Source organism: Haemaphysalis longicornis, unplaced genomic scaffold (genome assembly GCF_048455015.1).
Source record: "Haemaphysalis longicornis isolate Haplotype H1 unplaced genomic scaffold, Haemaphysalis longicornis Haplotype H1 scaffold_10, whole genome shotgun sequence".
NCBI classification, from domain to species: domain Eukaryota; kingdom Metazoa; phylum Arthropoda; class Arachnida; order Ixodida; family Ixodidae; genus Haemaphysalis; species Haemaphysalis longicornis.
In genome coordinates, this window is record NW_027526204.1 from 112,892,399 (window position 1) to 112,917,291 (window position 24,893).

A 24,893-nucleotide genomic window follows, 5' to 3' on the forward strand; every position below is an offset into this window, starting at 1 on the left:
GTACTGCAAAGCGTGGATGCAGAAAGACACATGGTGCAACATATATCTCTTCTTGTTTTGATCCTTCGTGTTTCTTCAGCGTTTTTAGATGTTCTCAAGTACTCATCGAAACGACAATACTATTGGGCTACCTCTTTTAGCGTTCTGTGCATTCCAGAGCAATCAACGGATTCATTAAGCGTAGTCTGAACGACGCGTACTTGGTTTCTTTCAGTTTTTTTTTATTGTATTATCGATAGGCCCGCAGCAGTCCGTGACTACACAGTTACCGTATATGTTGTAATTACAACTTTGCTTTAAGAAAAGAAGCAAAATAGATTTTAAAATCCGTAAACACGACGGCGCAGCGCTTGCGCCAGAGCACACAGAAGCCGTTGCCGTTCGCGGCCGAAGTCTACGGTAATTTGCTTCGAAAAATAAAACCTCATTGAAGGCAGGTGATATACAAAATAACTATTACAAAAACAAAACACTTAATCAGCGCGCAGACACCAAAGGCAGCAAGCGTTTGCACGCCAAGAGCTGGCCAATACGCCGCACGCGCTATAGTGCCTAGAATATTCTAGGAGTATATTCTAGGCACTATACACGCGCGGCGGCTGGATGACCTTCGTGCGGCGGTGGCGCCTGTAGTGGCGCGCGCGGTCCCTATATGAAACGAGCGCCGGAGTTTCGTGACCAGTAAAGCATTGAAGGACTCTGGTACAAGGAACCGAAAAGAAAGACACAGGCACTGACTTTGAACTGCAGTTCTCGAAAAAGAAAGCATGCACATAAACTATACGTCACTACTACTTACAATGCCCAGCGGAGAAGACAGTTTTTACTCAAAAGTTCAGTCATTGTGCATCGAAACTGTACTGTTTTTAGATTTAAAGCTTCATTCAAAATTTCAATGTGAATAAAGAAGTTGTTCGAACAACAAAAATATTTATAATGCCTGGATACCCCTGCTTTCTGTCGAAATAAAACGTAGAGCGCGACATTGAATGCGTGCGCGCTTGAAATGCAGTCATTTGTTTATGCTTTTCTCTTGCAAACGCAGCACACACGGTGTAGGAATCCTACACCGTGGCAGCACATAAGCAGAGTTACTGGATATAGAGTACTCTGGCACGTAAGCACGTAAACCGACATACTCCGAAAACCGAAACTGAAACTGCCCTTTATTTTTACCGACATTGTATATTTTACCTTTCTTTAAAACAAAATAACTCATTTAAAAAGGTAAAAAACATTGCTAGCAGGAAGTTAACGTAAATATTTTTGATGTTTTTTTTACAGTTGACTACGCAACGTGGCACTATGTGGCACTGCCGTTCCGCCACATTTTTTTTTCTCTCTCCTTTCTTCTGGTTTGTTTTGTTTTCGCACGTGCCTCTCGCCGTCCGCTTTATGTGATACTTTACTTCGGAGGGGGGCGTATTGCACAGACAATAAACTTCCCCTGGCGTCGGTGGGACGGCTGTAGACCGCGCGAACCGAGACCCCCGCCAAGGCTAAGCCCGGAGTGCAAGATAATTGAGGAAAAGCAGATAGGTTCCAAGCGGATCGTCGCGCGCGCGAGGCGAACTGGGTGAGTAACCTTCTTTACATCGACATTGCTCTAACACAGCGTTAGCACCAGAAAAAGAAAGAAAAAAAGAAAAGAAAAGGAAAAGGCAGGCGTGCAAACACGCCCCGCGCGCGCCAAGCAGCGAATGCAGCTCGGGGCTCTTACTCAACCCCCGGGAATCCTTGAGAGCGCGCGCGCGCCGAGGATGACACAGCGCGAATCCTTGCTGCGCGCGCGTCATGAAGTGTAGATCAATCACCAAAACCAACAGAAAAAGACCGCCGTCACCTTGACAGCTGCGCTTACGATATGCAACGCAGTTTTGTGGACGTTGACTTGCGAAAGCGCAGCAGCGGCCGCTTGCGTGCACTGCGGCTTACTGTGCGCGCGTATTGCAGTCGCGATCCTGTGGCGACGCTGCAGCCAACCAGTCCTCGGCCTTGGGACGGGCCGCGGGCCTTATCGGCGGTGCCACGAGCAACGGCATCTTATCGGGCGCGCGACTACGCCGCAGAGGCTTCGGGGTGGCATCATGTGGAATTCGACGGCGACGGTAACTCCCGCTGTGGTGGTGCGGTGACAACGCTCCGCTGCTGACGCTCGCCTCGGCCGAGTCTCGTCGTCTGCGAGGCCCTCCCGAAAGGATTCACGGTAGGGGCGACCCCCGTCTGGCGTCGAGGACGAAATCTCGCAGACGCACTTATTGCGGAAGCCCAGTGGTCAGTTAACTTTTATGGCTTTACAGCCGCAATAGAAGTAGCGCGAGCGTCGTGTCCTAGAGCGAACCGGCCCAGTTATGCTGTCGGGTGGCTGGACGTGGGGCGGACGTCATGGGTCGTTTCTGGAGCTCGAGTGGTTTTGTAGAAGTGACGGGCAGGCGTAAGTGGTGGCTAGCCGCCGAACGATCTGTGCGAAGACGCGAGAGACGGTTTCTATTGTGTTTTGCATAAACTGTGTCAAGGAAACACGGCGTGCTATTTTTTGTGACAGCCCGTCTAGACATTGTAGATCTCTAATTGTATATGTCTGTTGTAGCATCAAAATGTGTGGCAACTTGTGAGTAAAATGTCGTATTTGATTGATCTTCTGGATTCTGTGAAAAAATTGGAGAAGGCTTTCCTGCGTGCAAGTGAAACAAAGTACAGTGCCCTGTTTTGAGCATAAAATAAGACGCCCAGTTTGGTTTGTGTGTTCGCTTGATGGGCTCAGAACGCTGCCCCTTCCATATAGGTGCAATGAATCGGTCTCCCGGCTTATCAAAGGCACTTCACTGACAGCGGAAAAAGCGTGAAGCTGGCTTCATTCAAAACTCTGTGATAAGATACACGCCCGGGCTACGTCCTGTCCCATTCATTGTTCGATTTGTCGGGGAAGGACCTTGTGTAGGGGCGGCATGTGATGATAGCATATTCCCCCAGTCATACTGGAAGACGTGCGTTTTTCTGCCAGCTTTATAAACAGCGAAATCACCACAATATTTAGGTACCGTTTAGTGTGTTTAGGTACTGTTTAGCTACTGTTTACCGGTTAGCTGTTTCGAAATTTGCCGTTTTACCTTGGTTAACTGAGCATCGGGTTGTGTGTTTGTCTTTCTAAACCTTCCTGGTTCTGTCCTCAGCTAGCTAGAATTATTGGCCCTCTCGTTGCCAGGGCTGCAAAGATATCTCAAAAATGTGGGCTGGGTAATTTTGACGCGAAGTTTGAATTGTAGTTTTCTCGTTTATTTTTTCTATAATTGTGGCTAAAAGTATCTTGATGCATTAACGCAGGGTACAGGATGTCGGACTCACTGGCAGAACCCAAGCTGCTGCGTGTGCATCATAATGGTTCCACCCCGCCCCCTCACACGACAGCGTCAGTTACCAACTCTGAGATTCAAGAAAAGAACAAGAAGTTCACGGTATGTGACTTAGTCACTGTATTTCGCCCGTCACGTTTGCAAAGACAGCCACAGTTGGCGACCTCGTCTTTCCGTGCTAAACCAATTAAAACTGTGTCTGCTTTAACTGTATAATGGTTTGTCGATAGTACACGAAGGCTATGCTGAGCCAAGTTTAATTGAACTTGTAAAAATGAATATTAGAAAAAGTGAGCTGATTCAATGTCACTGAGAACGGGGTGGGGATTGTCTGTGTAGAACAATGGCAAAAAGAAAAAAATGACGGCAGAAGATGACACATGGACACAGTGCTGCCTGTGTGTTTTCTTTTTCGTTGTCTTTTTTTTTTTTTTTCCCCGCTGTTCCAGGTTTTGCTATGAGCCAACTACAATCCCTGTTGTTGTTGATTGGCTTTCATTCATGCTTTTGATGATCAAATATGGTGTACAAAATGCAGCGGATGATGCCATGAATGGAATGCACAGAAATGTGCCCGGGCATCACATTTGATATGTATGTTTTAACTAGAGCCAGTTGAATCTTAATGAGGTTTATGTTTTATTTGGCCCAGTCAGTGGTGTCTGAAGTTTGTTTTCCATGTGAATGGGGCCGACTTTGAAGTGCCCTACAGGTTATTCAATATCGGTTCAAAGGTTAAGCAGTACCGTTAATGTGGACATATTGCGATTGTTCAGAGACATGTGGTAGTTTTGCTGTGTCAGGATCGTCCTCCTGTTAATTATAAGTGTAAATGCCAAAGGGGGCGTTTTCATTTTTCTGTTCCCATAGCATTTCGAGGGGTTTGGGAAAAAACATGAGCAGTATTGTAAAAAGAATAGGCAGAATCTGAGCTAGTTGGATCATAATTGAATTAATACTGGTCAGCCTAAATTTAGCTGGGTACGCAGACAATGACAAGAAACGTCGTACTGCGTCGGTTTCGCTAACCGATAAAGAAAAACTATTTCTGCGCAATGTTGCTCCGGGACCACGTGGCTAGAGGGTATAAATGTACAAGGGGAGGCGTAATAAAATTCAGTTGTTAGTAGTCAGCGCTTGTGCTTCGTTTCTTGTCATTGTCTGCGTACCCAGTTAAATTTAGGCTGACCAGTATTAATTCCAGTATTGTAAAAATTATATGCATGTGTATTTTGGCTAACACGTTCAACCAGCTATATCTTTATGAATTATGTGATGAACTGTTAGTTTTCTTGTTGTTCGCACTGGGGGGTAAAAGCAGCTGTCAATAGAGGCCTTGTTCGTACCTCTCGTGTGCTTATCTATGCTTCACTTCTGCGGTCTTTCATTGGTACTGTTTAATACAACAGATAGGCATTTTTAATTCATTTTATTTCGTTTTTAAGTGTTAATTTAGAGCTTAAGTTTAGTTTTCATTTCTAGTCTGGAGACCCTGCAGTTGAAAAACCCTTTCGGCCCTGGTGGTTTCAAGTGACGCCATCACCTTAAAGTTTCTCTAGCGCATGAAGAACGAAACCAGAACCGACAGTTTTCTAGGGAATTGTTTTTCAATGATGCCTGTTGGGATGGATATCAGTGTGTTATTGCATTTTAGTGGAGCTGGACGCTACAAAGAAGCAGCAGCTCCGGTGAAGACGAAATTACGATATTGAGGCTTAAAAAAATGGTGGCCCAAGTTTTATTCCCAAGCTTGTAAAAAATACGTACATTACGAATCTTGTTTCTTGTATGCAGGTTCATGTAGTCTAAATGTTTCGGAACATACATTCAAACATGATGTCTGCTCAACTTAAAATTTTAATTTCCAGATGTCCTAATTAATTCCTTCATTAATAAATATGCTAATATTTACACTTCCAGCTTTATTTTTTGTTTGTGGGGCTTATCGGACCCGAAAATTTAGGAAAACATGCGGAAAACATTGTTTTGCTTGAAATTAAAAAAAAAAAAAATCGGGGCTGAAAGGGTTAAAGGCGGCATTGTAACCGCTCTTTTTGCGCCGTCTCCTAGGTGTACAAGGTGGTGGTCACCGTTGACGGTCACTCGTGGTTTGTCCTGAGGAGGTACAATGACTTCAGCCGGCTCCTTGATATCGTAAGTTGGCACATCCTCCATCTTGCTGCTTCCGCTGTGTTAGTCACCTAAGGATGCTGCATGCCACACGGATTGTTGCTTAAAAACGCATTTCCTGCCCTTCTGGACTTCCTTTGTACACCCAGGTGCCTGATTGGGATAATACAACTCTGTATACGATACTCTGATAATGCAATTTAACAATACTCTGATAAGCAATTTAACAATACTGTATGTGATATTCTGATACTTAATGATAATTTACTGTATAGGTAGTACTCGTTGACAAGTTTAGCTGTCAATTTCTTCGCTTGCCAACACTGGAAACGGCCACAGACATGGCCGATGCGCCACGGAAATGGCGCGGCTTGGGCCACTGCGCCCGCATGCCGAAGAAAAAAGAACACTGGCGTGCATCGTCTGCTCCATTTCAACCCGATTCTCAACGGGGCACGTGTAAACAGAGATGTTATTAATCGCACTCACATTGTACTCAAGGCAATACCTTGCGTCCGGTGAGGTAAAGTTTGTTAACGTGCAACACAGTCATGTGCTTAGCACGGACAAGTACCGCCATCCCGCGGAGCCCGACGTAGCGAGTGACGGCGCATTCGCACGGTTGCCTGCATGCGCGCCTCGCCAGTGAATACAAGCAATACTCTGATAATTCAACTCTGTATACCACACCTCCTCCCCTAAAAACAAATGAAACGAATTAAAGAAAACTATTGACTGTTGGAGGCAATCTTCAGCATTTCTTCACTGCTTGTGTGGTGTTTGAAAGGCAAGGACTATGCGCTCATGAAGACGCTGCGCTGCTGAGCACGAGGTCGCGGGTTCGATTTTTGGCCATGGCGGCCGCTTTTCTGATGGCGGCGAAAAGCAAAAACGCCCGTGTGTGCGAGATTTCGGCGCACGTTAAAGATCCCCAGGTGGTCAAAATTAATCCGGAGCCCTCCACTATGGCGCGCCTCATCACCTGCGTTGCATCGGCGCGTTAAACCCTACAATCAATCAAATCAATCAATCGCGTGAAGACGCTCTTTTCTTCCCTCTCCTGCAGATCAAGAAGCAGTTTCCAGGATGCCATCTCAAGCTTCCCGGCAAGAAGCTCTTTGGGAACAACTTCAGTCCGGATTTCATTCGGAGCAGGCGCCAGGGCTTGGACGAGTTCATCCAGAAGCTCGTCACCGATGAGAAGCTCATGCAGCAGTGAGTGGGGGAAGGGTTGGAAAGGGGGCAGACCACTCATTCATTCATTTGTTCATTCCTTCCTTCATTCATTCATTTGGTGAATGCAAACAGCATTATGTCCTAGGAGTGACATCACGCTGTTTGTGGTGACGGGTCACGTGTTTATGTGATTGGTGTACAGCATTGTTTCGGTTGAACCTCGTTAAAACAAAACGGGCTGTAAATTACGTTACTGTGACTTCTAAAAAAGAATAAGCTGCTTTTTCTTTTGTTTTTTGTTTTGTTTTGTTTTTTAGTGTCATTGGTATGTTGTTGTACACCATGCTAAGTGTGTGTGTGTGTGTGTGTGTGTTTATTTTTTCTTTCTGCTGTATCTGGAGTTGAAACTAACGTTATGTTCTTCAGTGTCCGCAGTTCGTGCAGTGTGTAGTTTAATATCGTCTATTCCGGGTTTAATTTTCACCCTTGGGGGTTAGTGTGTAGCGAAGCAGTTGAGATTAGAAGTCAAGATTACCAGAAAGTTGCATTGCAGCAGTGAATTTAGTGGGAATTACCAGTGGACAGGCATAGCATGCTAATTAAGGAGTCGACAATGCCAGGAAAACAATTTTTTTTTGTATTACAATTTCCTAGTGTTTTAATTGAGGCTTGTAAATACACACTTTTTTGAAGCATAAGTAGGCTGTTGAGGAAAGTCGCTGATCTCATGGAGCTCATGTAGCTGTGTTCGTATGATCTCTTTTGAACCATTTTTATCGCAAATGTCTTTTTATCACTGCTCTGATGTAGGCATGCCAGCACATTATCGGCATTTTATGGCCTAATTAAAGATCAGCGTAACTGCGGCTGTTCTTGAATAGAGCTCAACGTTGCGAAAATATGCCCAACTGTCAACATTATACGAGTGGCCAGGATAGGTTTTGGTTGTTAATGCACAAATATCAGTTACTATGTTTATTTGGCCGGGTAGGGAGAGAACAAGAGGTGCATGTTTTGATCGACGTCCACATTTTATTTCCATCGCAAATGGCAGCAACTTATTTGTGCTGGCCTTAGCCTTTTATCTGTGGCTGTTCCCTCGGCTTTTCAGTCCAGACGTGAGGGCTTTTCTCAACGTGGACAAAAACCTGAGCATCAAGGAAGCCACTGAAGAGGAAGATGGAAACGGTCATAGCACCGAGGCCCCCGAACCGGTATGCGAACTCTTGGCATCGTGCTCTATCCTTTATATTTCTTGTGTGTTTAAGTATAGACATGAACGTGCATCCAGTTCGGTGAAGGGCTCACAGGCTATGTCACTCATTATGCAAAGTGGTGCTGCAAAAAATTGCTTTGTGTACCACTTTTGTACCGGTGCTGGTACAAAGCTGGTACTCTGGAGGTAATTTCATACAGTGTACCACCAGTGGTGTGGTTCTGGATGCGTTGTAGTGGTATTTTAATGGTAGAAGTGTGCTCAGGACTACTGTTGGTGGTACCGTACTGTCACCGTGGTACCATACCACTGGTACTGGTAGTACCACCAAGCTGTGCACTTTGCGTGGTACTACTTTGGGTGGTTTGGAGTGCGGTTGTATCAGAGCCAAGGGTTTTAAATTTTAACGTCACAAGCGGCGTGCTGCAACAAAAATGAAAGAATGAATTTGCCACAGTTGGCGGGAAAAACCTTAGTTCAGGTCTTCTAATGAGGCCTCGCATAATGTGGCTACCATGCGAGTTGAATGAGAGATCTTTTAGATTTAACTTTAAAGAAACACCCGCCACGGTGGCTCAGTGGTGAAGGTGTTGTGCTGCTGAGCACGAGGACGCGGGTTCGATTCCCTGCCGTGGCGGCCACTTTTCTGATGGAGGCAGCAAGCAAAAACGATCGTGTGCTCTAGAATTTGGCGCACGTTAAAGATCCCCAGGGGGTCAAAATTAATCCGGTGCGCTCCACTACGGTGCGCCTCACGGCCTGTGTTGCGTCGGCATGTTAAACCCTACAATCAATCAAGTTTAAAGAAACAAATTGCCAATCCTTTACTGCATTCTTTCAACAAAAACACTGTGCTGTGTCAGACGACTGTTTTTCAGTAATCTTCCAGCAATGATGGGCAAAATTGTTTTTGCAAAGTTGAGGAAGTCACTCAACTCATTGTTGCCGCTCCAGGTTACCAGCCTCCTACTTCTCATCTCTCGTACTTCTTAGCACGAGGTCGTGCATTTTATTCCCAGTAGAGGCAAGAATAATAAATGCACAGCTGTGCGCAGAAATCTTTAGTGTCATGTCAGAAGGAGTGGCCTGCTGGTATAAAATTAAATTAATCTTGAGCTCTCCGTTTCAATTAGATGCCCACAATTGTGCCTTGGCGCATCAAACTTTGGTTTTTCGTGTCAAAAGTGTGGCGATGTGACGTGTGACAGCCTTGATGCTTCTTTCCCCACTTTGCTTTCAGGTTGACCTGGGATCAACAGAGAAGCCACAGTGAGTTCTCCTTTTTACCGCTCCTTTTAGATCTGCCAACAGCCCTGTTTGCCTCGCTTACTCAGTGAGCTCCCCTCTCGTGCTTTGCTTGCAGTGTGAAACCGAGCGACTTTGAGTTCCTCAAGGTGATCGGCAAGGGCAGCTTCGGCCGAGTGCTGCTGGCCAGGCACAAGGTTGAGAAGCAGTTCTACGCCATCAAGGTATTACAACCTGCCCAGCTCCTTGCTTCTTTGCTCAAGTCCGAAAGTTCACACTCTGTTCTTTGCTCCAATCCAAAGTTTTGCACTTTGCACTTCACTCCTATCCAAATGTTTACACTTTTGGTGTTCATCACTCAAATCCAAACACCTGTGCTTCCTTCTTAATTAACTCTCGTTCAAAAGTTTCGGTGGCAGCTGGGGTGTATGTGTCTCAGCAGCGGGGGTACTCGCCGCGGTGGCTCAGTGACTAAGGCATTACGCTGCTGAGCACGAGGTCGCGGGTTCGATTCCCGGCTGTGGCGGCCGCTTTTCTGATGGAGGGGAAAGCAAAAATGCCTGTGTGTACAAGAGTACGGCGCATGTTAAAATCCCCAGGTGGTCAAAATTAATCCGGAGTCCTCCACTACGGCGCGCCTCATCGCCTGCGTTGCGTTGGCGCATTAAACCCTACAATCAAACAATCAATCAATCTCAGCAGCGGGAGATAAGGTTAGTCGTGGCTGGACCGATGCAGTGTTGCTTGTCACTATCTCGTGACTACGTACTGATGCATATCAGAACGAATGTCCTCAGTGGCCTAGAAAGATAAAGAAAAGCGAGTGCGTTGATTGCTAAAATTGCCACCTAGGGCGAACAAAGCAATCTGTTAACATTTGCTGGCAGCCTCTGATGCGCAGCGTTGCGTAACTTCTGACTTTATTTGATCTCTTATCAGTTTCCACTCATTTATGGTCAGGCTCCACTCATAAATTGTGTGTTACGGTCTGTCGTTGTTTTGCTTTTTGGGGGGCAGGTTTTGATGGCAATGTTTCAATCACTTGAAGTAAACAGGTAATCTGCCATTGCCTCCAAAAATGACAAAAAAAAAGTCCTCTTGTGCAGGTAGAGAAGTGTAAGAAACCTTTTTTTTTTTTGCTTTCCAGCCAATTTTGATAAAACTTCATTGGCTTGTTCAGTTTTTTTAGATGATCTCACATATCCAATTATTTTTGGTGTGAGGTAATTAGTTTCTGAGTTAATTAGAAATCTTCCTCGATTGTTTTTGAGAACAATAGGGAAAAAACTATTAAAAAAAATTGCCAGCAAGACATGAACAGCTACCAGAAGTTGTGGAGAATGATATGTGGGAAGCAGTTTTCTTGGTTTGCAATTACATACAATTTTGTATGAGTTCTAACATCTAGGTGTGAAGTACTCCTGCTTACCAATTGAAAATAACGCCAATTGAATGAGTACTCAAACACAAAATGCAAAACCTGCTCCCCTCATTGGATGGTGTAAACATTCAACTTCACAGTGCAAAAGAAATGATCTTCCTAGCTGCACTACATGCTGGGATGTACCTCTCGAGAATTTCCTCTCACTGCGGTACCACTCGTGGCGGAGAAGTGGGAAAATATAGAAAATTTGTCACTTTTTTGTTGGACTCTGCCTTCTACGGCTTTTATAAGTACCTCGTCCTGACAGTACCTCGTACTGACTGTTCCAAGTATAGAATTTTCGGAGAAAAAACCGTGCAAATCCGGAGAAAAGTGATATACTAAAAATGCTTTTTTGGGGGCCAATTTTTCGGTCCAAAGACCCATGTGGCCCCTTAATTGTGATGACCTCGCTTTTTAATTCCCCTCCCCAGGTGCTGCAGAAGAAGATGATCCTGAAGCGCAACGAGCGGAACCACATCATGTCGGAGCGGAACGTCCTTCTCAAGAACCTGGACCACCCCTTCCTGGTGGGCCTGCACTACTCCTTCCAGACGCCCGTCAAGCTCTACTTTGTCCTCGACTACGTCAATGGCGGAGAGGTAAGTGGAGGCCTTGCCTTGTGATTGTCGTTGTCTGTATTTCTTTAACCTCCCACACCAGTGATTGTGTCGGTAAAGGAACTCCTGATGAACATGAGACATTGAGGTGGCTCATTTGGACATTGATGGGACGTGTAGACAGTAGCTGCGTAATTGAGACGTTTCAGCTCATGGTAGAGCAACTCAAACAAGCTCTTGAAGTTTAGCTGGGCTGTCTTTAAGTGTTGCTGGTGGAAGACCTGCAGTAATAAGGTTGCTAAAAGCTGCCCACATTTCGACAGTGTGTTTGCAGACATGTGCAGCGTGGCACAAAAATATTATTGCGGTATTTTTTGCATGTGCAAAAAATGTCTCAAATTATTATTTTGGGGGCAGGGCTCTGTTGTATCTTTTTTAGGAGAAGGCTGTTTGAAAATGTTATCTCTGTTTTATTTTATCTCTTTCAGCTGTTCTTTCATCTCCAGAAGGAGAGGACGTTTGCGGAGCCCCGGGCGCGCTTTTACGCAGCGGAAATTACCAGCGCCCTCTCGTACTTACATTCTCAGGGAATTGTCTACAGGTAAGGGCGGCTGCATCGCTGCTGTGTTTAACAAGGACTCCATGGTGCTAATCCGTACTCCAGTCCTTATCCGTACTCCGAAGCTCACTGTGGCACTCTTTTTTTTTGGACAGAGATCTGAAGCCAGAAAACATTCTACTCGATGCGCAGGTATGTAATCCTTCTACTGGTGAATGCAAAGTCGGGGTGGAATTTTTGAGGGACAACTGTGTTTTTATGGGGGTGTGGAAGCGGAACACAGACTCCCATGTATGTATGTGCGAGAATTACAGCACATTCCAAGTGTGCAATTTTTTTTTTAAATTGCCCATTCGAGCGTTTCTTAAGTAGTTGTTTCAAAGGGAAACAGCTACTTAGTTAACGAAGTGTGTGAAGTAGCATTGGGAAATGGTGGCTTGCTAGTGCATTTCTCTTGCAGTGCCTGCGTAGCCGTGCTTTGTTATCGCCTCTGTTTTTTAGTTGGGAGTTATCTTCAGGGGAGGAGGTCGATGATGTACCACCAAGCTTTTGCACCTTAAAATTTCCGTGTTTACTATTGGCGCATCTCTGCCGCACAATGCTCCATCGTGGTGAAGACTCACTTTAACGTCTTTGTCTGGCACTGGTCTCCTTGCGATTTGTGATAAAAAAACGTGGCTGCAGGGCACACACACGCACACTCTCTCTCTCCACTCACTCACTCTTACATATATATACTGTATTTTTTTCGCTTCTAAGCACTCTCCCCACTTTTGGGAAGAAAATTGGAAAAAAAAAAGTTTGCATGCGAATCTAAGCAACTATCACAAGATGAGTTTCAGACGCGTTCCTTGCACCCGTCTCATCGAGATACAACCACAAGAAAAAGTGGTGGGAGGGGGGTAGTTGACGTTTTTTTAATCTAAGCAGCCCCCTCACTTTGTGCATCGTGATCGTGGAAAAAAGCGGGTGCTTAGAATAAAGTAAGTACGGTATATCGTCATGCTGTTCGCACGGTGGGAAAGGGTACGGGGGAACTTGAAGGCGCTTTATGACGCTCGTAACTGATACCAGCTATGCCCGGAGGACAGAAGAATGTAAAAGGCCTTGCCCCCGGCTTGACGGCAGTAGCAGATCACAAGGAGTCTGCATGCTTGTCAAGGGCGTGGATGCGTAATAAACCTCAAGGAGGGACACCCAGCGTGGGAACGTAACTTCGGCTGTTTTGGGCTTTCGTTCTTAGCGTTGTATGTTGCGTGCTAGCAGGAAATGATTCGAAAATAGTAGCAGGCCCAGCTGTTTTACTACCCAGCTGTTGTGGGTAGAGAAGAGGAAGAAAATAACTATTTCCACAAGGATCTCCCTGTCTGGAGCTCCCAGGATAGTCGACATGGCCATCTCTGCACGTTCTATGATAAGTGTCCTTTGCACTTCCGCACTAAAGTCGGCCAGCCTCTTTTTCCCCCGAAGTGGGGGTGGGATTTGGTATGGGATTAAAAAGAAGGGGCGATAGTATGGAACCCTGAGGCATGCCACGGTTGGAAGCTTCCTTTGCACGGGATTTTAGTGGTCCCAACGTAAGTGTGGTCATCCGGTCACGCAGAAAGCTCCGCACATGGTTGTATATTTTTGAGAGCCTGTCTAGGAATGGAACCGTGAGAAAAGTTTTTTTGGGAGTGAAGTTACTAGTATTTGAGACAGCACTTGAGCATACTTAAGTGCCTGCTCGGGTGTGTACTTAAGCTTAACTCCAAGTTTATGGTGTTTGGGTATAATTAACCTTATATTTAACTGTTGAGTATGCTCAAGCTTAAAATGCTTAATCATACTTCAGTGCACCTACGTGTAAAACACACTAGCGTGTGGGTTAAACAAAGCGCAGATGCAGAAGTGAAATTTAGATGTGGCAGATGTCACGGAAATGCTTGAAATATGTGCCGCCCAAAATTTCGAGAGAAGGAATTGCTTGCCTCATTCTTAAAAAAAGCTAATGCGGGATTGCAACACCGCCGCTAATCCACGGTGGGGCAGTCACTTCTCTTAAGTTGCCCCTCTGCAGTTTTGCTATTAGTTTTGCGCAGCTGCATATTTAAATGCTGATGATGATAGTGTGTACCTATTGCCCATCTGCGGCCAGCGTAATATTTCGAAGTATGGATTGAACTGTGGTCAGTGTATTCAAACAAAAAAAAATACTGTATTTATTCGAATATAATGCGAGGTTTTTTTCCAAAATCCGTAATCTCGATGTCATACCCTGCCTTATATTACAAGGTCAGTATATATATATGGCGATATTTTTGACTCTCCAAACTGCACCCTCACCGCCTTATAATCGAATAAATACGGTAATCTGCGTTGAGTTGGTAATCTTCGCCCTGACCTTGCTAGAAGAATTCGTTGACGATTATAGAAGTAAATCTGGGCATTGTATGAACAAAACTATTCGTGGAAAATGTTTGCTCGCTAAATTGCCTCTCTTTTTCTACCCAGGGCCATGTGGTTTTGACCGACTTTGGCCTGTGCAAGGAAGGCATCAGGGAGAAAGAGACGACCAACACGTTCTGTGGAACACCAGAGGTGAGCCAAGCTCTTAATGCCTTGCCAGCTGTGGCCCGATATTGTGCCAGCTGCATTGATTACTCGCAAACCCCGCAAGTAATCTTCAAAGGTTTTCTGGTTCTCTTCAATGCAAATTGCGAACCTCTAGCTCATGCTTAATCCCGTTCCGACTTTTTTAGTGCGTCTGAGGGCACAAGATAAGCACTAGTGTTTGTAGTTTAACATTGTTTTTTGTTAGTGCGCCAATAGGCATGTCTCTTTTTTTTTCCGTCCCTTACAGTACCTTGCCCCTGAGGTGCTCCGGAAAGAAGCCTATGACCGCACGGTAGACTGGTGGTGTCTGGGAGCGGTCCTCTACGAAATGCTCTATGGTTTGGTGAGCGTCCTCTCTCGTCTCTACAAGAATTTGTGCCATAGCCAGGTTACGGCATCCCATCAAGCATGCAGCTTTCCTAATACCCCCGGCTACACTACGGTCCGAATGTCATTTGAACCAAATGTCATTTGACTCAAATGGGGTGCTTTGGATGCCATTCCGCCGTGCTACACTACAATTTTGATGGCATTTGAAAGCTTTCACGATTGCTCGCCATGCTGTAGTGGCGCTGTTGTCCCCCCGTTCCGTTTTCATACAATAATACAACAATCAAATTTAGGAGCAGTCTAAGGGAGTAAAATGATACCAAATTAGAAGAGACACCAGTTTTGACTCTAATGTGGTGGCTGTTTGCGCAGTTATTATTTTTTTTGCAACTTACCCACTGGTTTTGAGAGTATGAAAATTAAATACGGTGATTTTACATTTTCAAGTAGATGAACAGTGAACAAAGTTCCACAAACAAAAATATTTTGTTTGTGTTACGTGCGGAAGTATATTTTTTATTGCCAATCGAAGACGCTGCGTGCCAGGGATCTAGAAATGGCATTTGAAATCCCAAATGTCTCCCTCGGTGCTCATTTGGCTCGAATGACATTTGAGCCGAATGGCATTTCAAATCCTAGTGTAGCAGCACAACTTGACATTTGGTTCAAATGACATTTGGTTCAAATGACATTCGGACGCTAGTGTAGCAGGGGTACAAGTAAAGTCGCAGTGGAATGGTTTGCCTGCATACGGCACCAGTGTCAGCACTTGCAGATTGCTGTAGTAGGAACTGATCTTGCAGCCAGTACAGTTTGACGAGCTGGGACGACGTGCAAACAGCGGTGTTTTGTTTTGTTTTTGTTTTTTATCTTTGTTCGAAAGCATTGTTAGCCCGCTAATTGCTCGTTAAAACTTTCCGTCGTTGTACCCGCAGCCTCCGTTTTACAGTCGAGACACCGCAGAGATGTACGACAACATCCTCCACAAGCAGCTGAGGCTTCGCACGAACATCTCGACGGCGGCGCGAGACATCCTCGAAAGGGTACGTGGTGGGAACTGCTGCAGTCTGCTGGGAATGCAGTAAAACCTCGTTGGAAGAGACAATTGGTTGTGAGAGGCATTTGGATGAAAGCGTTTCGGTGGGTTTTTTAATGATCGCCTTGTTAAGAACTTCGCTTACAAGAAACCTTCGCTTACAAGAGACACGTTTTTTGGTTCCCTGGAGTGTCTCTTGTTACGACGTTTTACTGTACTGCCAAATAATCATTTTGTCTTAAGAGGCTCTCAGATGGAGGGAGAGCCTAGAAATTGTGAAGCGTGGGTTCTTTGATGATGCAGTTATGCTGCATGCGTGCAGTTTGATGATGCAGTTATGCTACATGCAGTTATGCTACGTGAAATTTCTCTATGACATCGCAACATCTTTTTTGTGCAATTGGCGGTTGCTGACCTAAGGTACCGCCGAGAAGCATGACTGGGCGAGTGTAGTGGGGCCTCTAGTTCCAATTGATCGTATTGCTTGACTGCAAACGTGCAGTTAGCACCCTATTACGTCACAGTGGCGTGAAGTTTGGAAGTTTTTCAATATTACTTGCTTTTCTTTTTCGGTAAAAAAAGTGCTTTTTGTGGCTGAAATTTACCTGAGTGAATCATTAAAGACTAGTTCTTTCAAATTGAAGAGTGTATTTTGTCTTCATGGCCCTTCTAAGTGCTCTTAAGGGGGGACATGGCTCTTAAAAACAACTTCCTTTAATTCTCAAGCAAATTCTGTAAAACTTGTCAGACTTGCTGCTTGTTTCTCACTGCTATCAAAGATGCCGTTATTTTTTTAGTCAGTCCATTAGTTCCCAAGATAATTAGGGATAGTCATTTTTGGAGGAACAATAGACAAGACTGTCAGTCATAAAACTGTAATAAATTAACTGTAATTAAACGTCATTAGTTCCCAGGATAATTAGAGATAATTAGTCATTTTGGAGGAACAATAGGCAGAACAGTGTTGGTTATAAAACTAACAAAAGTTAGTTATAGCTATCAATTAACTGTAATTAAACTTTGGCGCTTGAAATTGTTCCTTGTCACTACTGGTGCCACCAAAGTTTGATGAGCTGTAAAATTAGTTCCAAGTGATGCATCAAAAAGCAGCTTCTCTTATGGCATTCACCAGGGTTCATAGTATCGGCAAATATAAAGATTACAGTTTTATGACCAGAAATGACTAATTTCTCCAATTATCTTGGGAAGTGATGAAGTCAAATTGCAGTTAATTGATTACAGTTTTATGACTGACACTGTTCTGTGTATTCTTCCTCCCAAAACGGCTAATTACCTCTAATTTTCTTGGGAACTAATGGACTGACTCAAAAAATAATGGCATATTTGAAATCAGTTTCAGTTTCGCACAGTTTACTTGAAAATAAGATGAAGTTGTTTTAAGAGCCACGTCCCCCCATAAAGTGATAAGCACACAGCTACCTAATTGTCGCTTTTGTGAGACCGGCTGATCCCTGGTGCCCTTCGGCTGTGCAGCTCCTGCAGAAGGAGAAGCGGCTCCGCCTGGGACACGCAGAAGACGGCAATGAGGTGAAGCGGCACGACTTCTTCAACCCCATCAACTGGCAGGACCTGGAGGCCAAGCGCATCCCCCCGCCCTACAAGCCCAGCCTGGTACGAGTCTTGGCTTCCTTTGAGAGTGGCCTCTCTTCTACACACACACTGCCCTTTACCTTTTCAAGCTAATTAGACATTCTGCGAAGGAAAAATCTGACATCCGGCTCAGTGCAGCTGTACGGCTGCAAAAGAAAGCTGACAGCTTTCTGAGAAACTTCGCAGTCGAAGAAAAATTCGCTGTAGTCTTGAATTTGAACCCAGGACCACCGCCTAACCGGGGCAGTCGCTCTACGTACTGAGCTAATCAGGGGGCTAGCCGTTTGTAGGGCGAGGGAGAATAGATCAACAACTCGAAGTGATGTACAGGTGTTAGTCGACCAGATTTAGGGGAAATCCCAAAGGTGGAGTAAGTTTCTGCGAGGGAAAATTTGACGTCCATCTCAATGCAGCTGTACAGCACAAAGGATTTGTAACTGCGCGGCTAAAAATCTTGTACGGCACGGTACAAATAAGGTATGGCTTCAAATCCTGTACTGTACGGTACAGTACGGCTCTCCCTAGCTGTTACTCCGCCTGGGGGATTTCCCAAAAATCGGGTCGAATTAGACGTTCACACAGCTTTGAGCAAGTGTGGGCGTGAACCTGCCACGTGAGCTCAGTGGCTAAGGCATTGTGCTGCTCAGCCCAAGGTTGTGGGTTAAATTCCTGGCTGGGGCAGTCGCTTTTCCATAAGAGGCAAAAAGCGAACACACCTGTATGTTCGAGATTTTGGTGCATGTTAAAGGTCCCCAGGTGGCCAAAATTAACCCGGAGCCCTCTGCTACGGTGCGCCTCATTCCAAGAGTAGATTTGGCATATTGAACTGCCAATATCTGTTTCTGCTGAGGACAGTTAGTCTTTAGGAGTAACAGAAGAGTTTTGGTGAAAGAGTAACAAAAGAGTTGGCTTACCGATTCCTTGAGAAGCTTCGTAGAAGTGTTGCACATGCTCCACTTGAAGTGTTTGTGCATGTTCATATGTGTAACAGAGGGAGGCAGAGCAGTGTTTTGACTCCAGCCTGTCCATGTCCGAGGGGTATCAAGGAAACACTTTTGTCTCGGTCTTAATGCCAGAAATGCTGCAAACACCTGGCAATTATGTCTTAGAACTAGTCTTTTTCTTTTTTCCTTAAATTTTTAGCTGCTCTTCAAAATGTGACAGCTTCCTTATTGATGCTGTTATTTTGTTGCAGTCGGGCATGATGGACCTGAAGAACATTGATCCAGACTTCGTTAAGGAACCCGTACCTGGTAAGCTTCTACACTCATAAAATTGAAACTGGTTGACTGCATGTGCTTCCTTTTTTTTTTTTTGCTTCTGAAACACAGTATTCACTTTAGCTTCTACATTAGCGGTAACTGATCAGCAGTGTCAGACCTACTGAGATTATTTTATTACGCAGTGTTAACCCCCTGCTCTTCCACTAGTTGTGTAGCCACATGCACCGCTTCACTGTAACTTGGACGGTAATTTTTTAAAAACCCAAAATATCTCATTCCTATTTCGTAGTGCTACAGTATAACCTCTTACAACAGACCGTGGTAGTGATTGCGATTTCGGTCTGTTGTCAAAGAAATATGAACAATCCAAATACTGTTACTACGGACTTTGATGGCATCAAGAACGAAGTCTGTTATAACGAGAATTCGGACCTTTCAACTGTTAACAACAAAACAAATAACAAAGGTATGCCAATCATTTCTCAAGATCCCGTTACAACTGAATCAGGTTGGTATTTAAAGCCAACAAACATTCAGGATGATGGGGGTCTTTCGGTAGTTTCGTCCTTCTGCAGTACTATGAAGCACGTCACAAAATCACATAGATGTGCCTTCTTACATTTACTGTGCTCCTGTTGCATGGCACCTTCTCCATCTTTACATTCACTCTTACTATTATCACTGCGCTTTCACTTCTTCAACCTACTTACATTTGCATTTTCATTGTCTCCACATGAATATAGGCAAAGTGCAAGTTAAGGTCCTGATGCTAAGCTTGGAGAAAATATAGGTCACCATCTATACTGTATGAGGGCCTGTATTTTTTGTTTGTTTGTTTCAACTGTCGCAACCTATTATACACATCTGATCTGCTGCACTAACATCGCTAAATTTCAAATTCTATCGCTTGACTGCCAGGACATCACACACACATACTGCAAATGTATGACTACACTCTTCACCGTGCTAGTTTTTGGCAAGCAAGCTGTTTTGCTTCTACTAATTCACAATTATTGTTGTTTCAAATTGTTTTTGTGTGATCACTGTAAACTAGATGCATACACACTGCAAACACATGAAACGCATGAAAAGTCCACTGTAGAGGTGCAAAGATGGACTTGCTAGCCTTTTAAACTAGTCTGTTATATCCAAATGTATGTTGTAACAGAATCCACAGTAAAAGAAGTTTAATCAATGGCATAGATAGGAATGCGGACTAAACATCATAAATCGATATGTCGTATCCGAATATCTGTTGTAAGCAGATCTGTTGTAATGAGGTTACGCTGTATATAGTGCTATTAGTGAACTGTGGTGTGCAAACTTGACGTGCGACACCTTTGCTCGCAGCGTCCGTTGGCAAGTCGCAGACACTGAGTGCGAGCGTCCAGGACGCCGACACGGCGTTCATCGGCTTCTCGTACGCGCCTCCCTTGGACTGCAATGCCTGTTGACCCGGTTTCGTGCCCAGCAATGGTGTGCTGAAGAAGACTCGCTGTCAAGGTTCCTGCTGATGTTTTACCGTGCCTTTCTTTCCACTTTTTTTTCCTGTGCGCGTTTGTATTTACGTGTACACCAAAGGTGGCCCGTGTGTGCTTTGTTCCTGGCATATTTCGGCACAGCCTGTTTTTTGTACTGCGCCTACTTCGATAACTGCCATGAGAGACTGTTGCGTTGTGTGCGAGAGTATAATACCTTAAGTTGTGGTCGGGTACGACGGCGGGGCTGTCGTACCCATGGCTGTCATACAGCGTGGCTGCCGTATCGCACGGCCAGTGATTGGCCGACCATGCACGACCAGTGATTGGCCGACCATGCACGACCAATGATTGGCCGACCATGCACGGCCAGTGATTGGCCGTCAACAGTGCTGTACTTTTCCTGCGAGCGTGTCAATGGCTTGCTTTCGATGACCATTTGTTGCCTTTTCAACGCCAACATTTTGCCGCTTTTTACTGCACTGTGGCGGCGGAGAGGTTTAGTTAGAGGAGTGTTGATGCTTTGCTCCTCAAATTTGTCTTCTCTGGCGGTTTTTTGGCGCAGGTGCTGACAAGTTGTCGTGCCTTTTTCCTTTGCTCGAGTCTATGTGCATGCCAATCATTAACGTATTTAAGCTCTTCGGGGCCATTCCGCATTCTGTTCATCTTCTGAACTGAGCGACAGACTTCTCACGTTCACTAATCTGCGCGAACAACTGTCATATTTATGGCTTTGAGGACCAGTGCTCATTTTCCTGCCGTAGTTTGAACAGCAGTGTTCATGTTGGGAAGGGAGCGATGAGGAACATTGTTTTAAAATGCTCGTTTTAAAAGAAGCGCAGCGCCTTGGAAATAGAAGCGCAGCTGTGACAGTATCCCGCGTAAGTTTACGATAAATGCGTTCCTTGGCAAATGTTGGACCAAAGGTTATTTTGGTTTTGTCCGATTATTCCGTTACGTGTTTGTTTGTCGCGTTCCATCCTCTCAGCATCATATTTTATTCCGAATTACGTTCTATCCGGCCAGGTGAAGATGTATTGAGGTTTTATCGGTAGCGTTACTGTTTAGAGGTTCCACGGTGAATGTGCAAATCAGATAAACTCTCGCGAGACATCAGGAAACATCTTTTATCACTTTGAGCTGTGATTTCACTCTTGGCTCCGAGGGCAATTTGCCAAGGGAGTATAGTGGAGGAGACCAACCAATTTTTGTTTTTCTGAAGTGACCAAAACTGCTGTCAAGGAGGACCAATGTTCAGGTGTAGTCTCGTGAACTTGTGCCTCTTAAAACAAGTGTGCTTCTCTTATTTTGGAATGCCTTGTACATGGTTACGCACATACAGTGGCCCATGCAAGAAAAAAATGGGTGAAAAAATGTTGGGACCAACATTTACACACATTACGTTTGTCTTGTAGGCCTAAAGGTAAACGATATTGTTTATGACGGGTGTGTAGCGGCTTTGGTAGTACGATGAAATCAGCTGAACCATTTGTGTTCATAATACGTTATTGCCTTAAAGTGCACGGGCAGATCGACAGACCTAATAAGATCCGTAGCTAGCTGTATATTTAATCGAGAGATTCCACATGTATATTTCACGTGTGTGTGTGTGTGTGTGTGTACATTTGCACTGTAAACAAGTTTGTACAATTGTCCGGGATTTGCGCCGGAGTCGGTGCATTAGTGGTTTGGCATTGACGCCTTTTTACTCAAGGGTGTTCGGCACTCGTTCTGTTTGTTCACTCAGCAACAATACTTAGAACTGTACCTCGAAGCCAGTCAGCGACAGAAACTCTATCGAATGAACCCCGAAGAGTCGGTGCGTAGTGAACACCTCTCCCCAGACATTTGAAAAAGTGCATATTTTCGCTTTACTTCGATCTGTGAAATTATCTCTTTAATTTCCTTCAGTCATTCCACAGGGTCTTCCACGTTGTTGACATGTTTGTCAAGTCTATATAGCGCTTTTGAGGAGCTGTTAAAGATGTCTGCAATAAGTATGTACGCGAATCTAAGTAAGTGCGTACGCGAATCTAAGTAATATAAATGTCGGGTTCCAGGCATCAAAACTGCGTGAAGCAGCTATTGAAGTTGCGTTAGAGTGTGCCTTACATTCTCACGAAAGTACCTTAGGAGTGCCATATTTGGTTGGGTCCGTTTTTTTTTTTTATGTTGCGCGAAAAAAAAAAAAGCATTTTGTACAGATTTTTTTAATACTGTGAAAAAGGATGCCCTGGTGACTTTTGTGTATTCTTCTTGTTTTTACACCATTAAAAGTTTGAATTTCATCAGTGCAAGTGTGAATTCTATGCACCGTGGTCATTACGTTGAAACAAAATTGTTTTTAGCTAGTTTACGATAAAATGGTGTGAATTTTAATGTTGGCAGGGCGATTTCATGAATGCAGACTTTTGCGCGACACTTTCACTTAGCAGCTAGGGTTATACAAAGACGGTAATACATACATACATATTCCTAGCGGAGACCACACCATATTGTAGCCAGCTGTCTACGACGTTACTAGTACCGTATTTACCCGATTTAACGCGCACCTTTTTTCCGCAAAAATAGACCGAAAAATTGCATGCGCGTTAGAATCGGATACGAAACTGAAACTGTCGAAACAGCTAAAATTTCGTTCCACCCATCGCCATCACCCTCTCAAGATGGCGCCAAAGCTTTTAGCAACAATTTTTCGGATCTAGGCGCCTAGGCTTTTCTATCGGCGTTCACACAAATCGTCAAATTATTCCAGTTGCGCGCTTGGTAACAGCAATGGCGGCAACGAAGGTGCGCCACTTCTGCGGGTTACAAGGGGCTCCCACTCGTTCACAACGAGCTGTTGTCTGAAGTGTACGCCTCTAGAGAAGCTCGCGGGATGGGCGTGCGAGGCGTGGGCCACGAACCTATCGAACATGGTTGAACGTTCGTTGAGAAGTGTGGCATCGCGAACGCGCTTGACGGCACCGATGACGAGATGTTGCAGTCAGCGGAAGGCGACAAGGAGCTCTCGGAGAGCGATGAGGAATGAGATGAGTGAGATTACTTCGGGAAATAAATCGCCCGTTTCTCTCACATTCGTTTTTCTTGCTCACAAAGTTCCTTGCGCGTTGCAATCGGAGGTGCAAGTTGTTTCGGTTTTTTGCCTGGGAAATCGGGTGCGCGTTAGAATCGGGTAATTACGGCACTGTCTTTCACATTAATTGTACAGTTACCACGGCTGACCATATTTCATCACTTAATTTGACAAAGTTTGGGAGGTTCAACCAGGAGAGGAATGTGCAAACATTGTTTCGAATTTGAATCAAGGAGAAGCCGTGCAAATAATTCAATACACAGCTCGAATTCATATTTCGAAACTTTACGTGTTCAAAGCTCTTCACAATATTTAAGGGCACACTGATCTTAGAAACTTTTTTTGTGCTTTCCAACCAATCTTGATGAAACTGTATGGGCTTGTTCAGTTTTTTAGCTGATTTCAAATATTCAGTTAGTTTTGATGCAAGGCATGTAGTTTTCAAGTAATTAGAATCTTTCTTGATTGTTCTCTAGAACAATGGAAAAACTAATCAACAAGAAATTACCAGCAAGAAATGAATAGATACCAGTACTTGTGGAGAATGAAATGTGGGAAGCAGTTTCATATTTTGCAATCACAAGTTTACATCCATTACAACTCCTGGTATTCCTGCTAACCAGTTTAAAGCAGCGCTAAATAAACAACTACATACTTAAACACAAAATGCAAAATATGATTCCCTTATTGGATTGCTTAAACATTCAGCTTTACACTGCAAAAAAATATTTCTATCTGCTGTACATGCTAGTATGTACCTCTCAAGAATTTCCTATCAATGCAATACAGCTTGCAGCGAAATAGCAAAACTAAGAAAAATTTTTTTTTCCTCAAAATTGGGCTGTATGGCTTTTATGAGTACCTGGTACTGTTGAAGTGCCAACCTTTCAAAGAAAAATTTGTGCACACTTAGTAAAAAGTGATACCTAAAAATATGCTTTTCCGGGCAATTTCTTGGTCCCAAATACCCATGAGTTCCCTTAATGGATCTAAGCTGAATTGACTTGCACTAATAACTTTTATGAGAATGGCAACATACCAGCAGGCATGTGTTGTACTTGTCCAACTAGTGGTTACATCCAGCAGTGAAGGCGCCGAGAAAATGCAGCCACTTTGAATGAGGGAATATGGCTTGCCAAGATTGTACGACATTTGCACTGAGCTATCAGGCAACAAACCTGCCTTGGGCACTGGAATTGGGGGAAAAACTACGGTAGCTGCCTCCTGCTTTTTATTTTTTAGGCTTGAGTAGAGCTACCTAAGCGATATTTTGATGGGGTGGCAAAGGCAGTTTTATACATTGCTTCACTTACTAGAGGTAACTGTGCCAGACATCACCATACTGTGGTATTCCAGTAGGGCATAGGCATAAAGTTCCATGCTAAAAATTAGCTCGGCACTCAACGGTGTAGAGGACTACCTTCGACGCACCCAAATAAAGAAAAAAAGTTCGAGATGAGCTAAACGACTGCATTTATTTGGTAGCCTTGTACTAAAAAGTGATAATGTGGGTCACATTCCTAAGTTCTTCTCTGGAGATTTATTTGAATTTGGAATAAAAGTTGCCCTACTCGGCATTCAACCTGCCATTTTAAGGTCGACTATGGTGTTGACAGGGGTTCCATACCATCTGGTAGTCAACAGTTCACTTCTAAGAAGCTTCTCGGCCAATCGCCCAAGGCCAGACACCATCAAGAAGTGATCGAGACACGTTGGTCGCATTGCACCATACGTGGCTAGGGGATGGGGGCAGATCATTACATTACGAAATAATGCATCTACTATTATACTATGCAAAATTACATCCTCCGCAACCCTTGAACTTAGCACCTGTGGGCCCACGCGCGCACTCTCCAGCAGGTCGCCTGGACAGTCTGCGGTG

The 24,893-nt window shown here is 44.5% G+C and overlaps 1 protein-coding gene across 3 annotated transcripts; it reads left to right on the forward strand.

Moving 5' to 3' along the window:
• Window positions 1-1,343: 1,343 nt before the first annotated feature.
• LOC144159133 (serine/threonine-protein kinase Sgk2-like) lies at window positions 1,344-22,223 on the forward strand. 3 transcript variants are annotated; one of them, XM_077690435.1, is made up of 17 exons: window positions 1,344-1,576; window positions 1,954-2,274; window positions 3,325-3,455; window positions 5,424-5,507; window positions 6,550-6,698; window positions 7,771-7,873; window positions 9,116-9,144; window positions 9,239-9,344; window positions 10,978-11,145; window positions 11,592-11,704; window positions 11,818-11,854; window positions 14,156-14,242; window positions 14,505-14,600; window positions 15,523-15,630; window positions 17,118-17,255; window positions 18,430-18,487; window positions 19,808-22,223. In XM_077690435.1, the coding sequence occupies exons 3-17, from the start codon at window positions 3,333-3,335 to the stop codon at window positions 19,909-19,911; spliced, it is 1,503 nt and encodes a 500-aa protein (XP_077546561.1). In that variant the 5' UTR covers window positions 1,344-1,576; window positions 1,954-2,274; window positions 3,325-3,332; the 3' UTR covers window positions 19,912-22,223. The 3 variants fall into 3 exon arrangements, with proteins under 3 accessions (XP_077546561.1, XP_077546560.1, XP_077546559.1); XM_077690434.1 differs by having other exon boundaries at window positions 1,345-1,576; window positions 1,954-2,206; XM_077690433.1 differs by lacking the exons at window positions 1,344-1,576; window positions 1,954-2,274 and adding an exon at window positions 2,310-2,434.
• The last annotated feature ends 2,670 nt before the right edge of the window (window positions 22,224-24,893 follow it).

What these genes read in the sequence shown, in the direction of transcription:
- LOC144159133 (XM_077690433.1), top strand. Translation starts at nt 2,386, where the DNA reads ATGGGTCGTTTCTGGAGCTCGAGTGGTTTTGTAGAAGTGACGGGCAGG. An exon ending in ACTACGTCAATGGCGGAGAG is followed by an intron (nt 11,146 to 11,591) that starts GTAAGTGGAGGC and finishes TATCTCTTTCAG; the next exon opens with CTGTTCTTTCATCTCCAGAA. An exon ending in CGTTCTGTGGAACACCAGAG is followed by an intron (nt 14,243 to 14,504) that starts GTGAGCCAAGCT and finishes CGTCCCTTACAG; the next exon opens with TACCTTGCCCCTGAGGTGCT.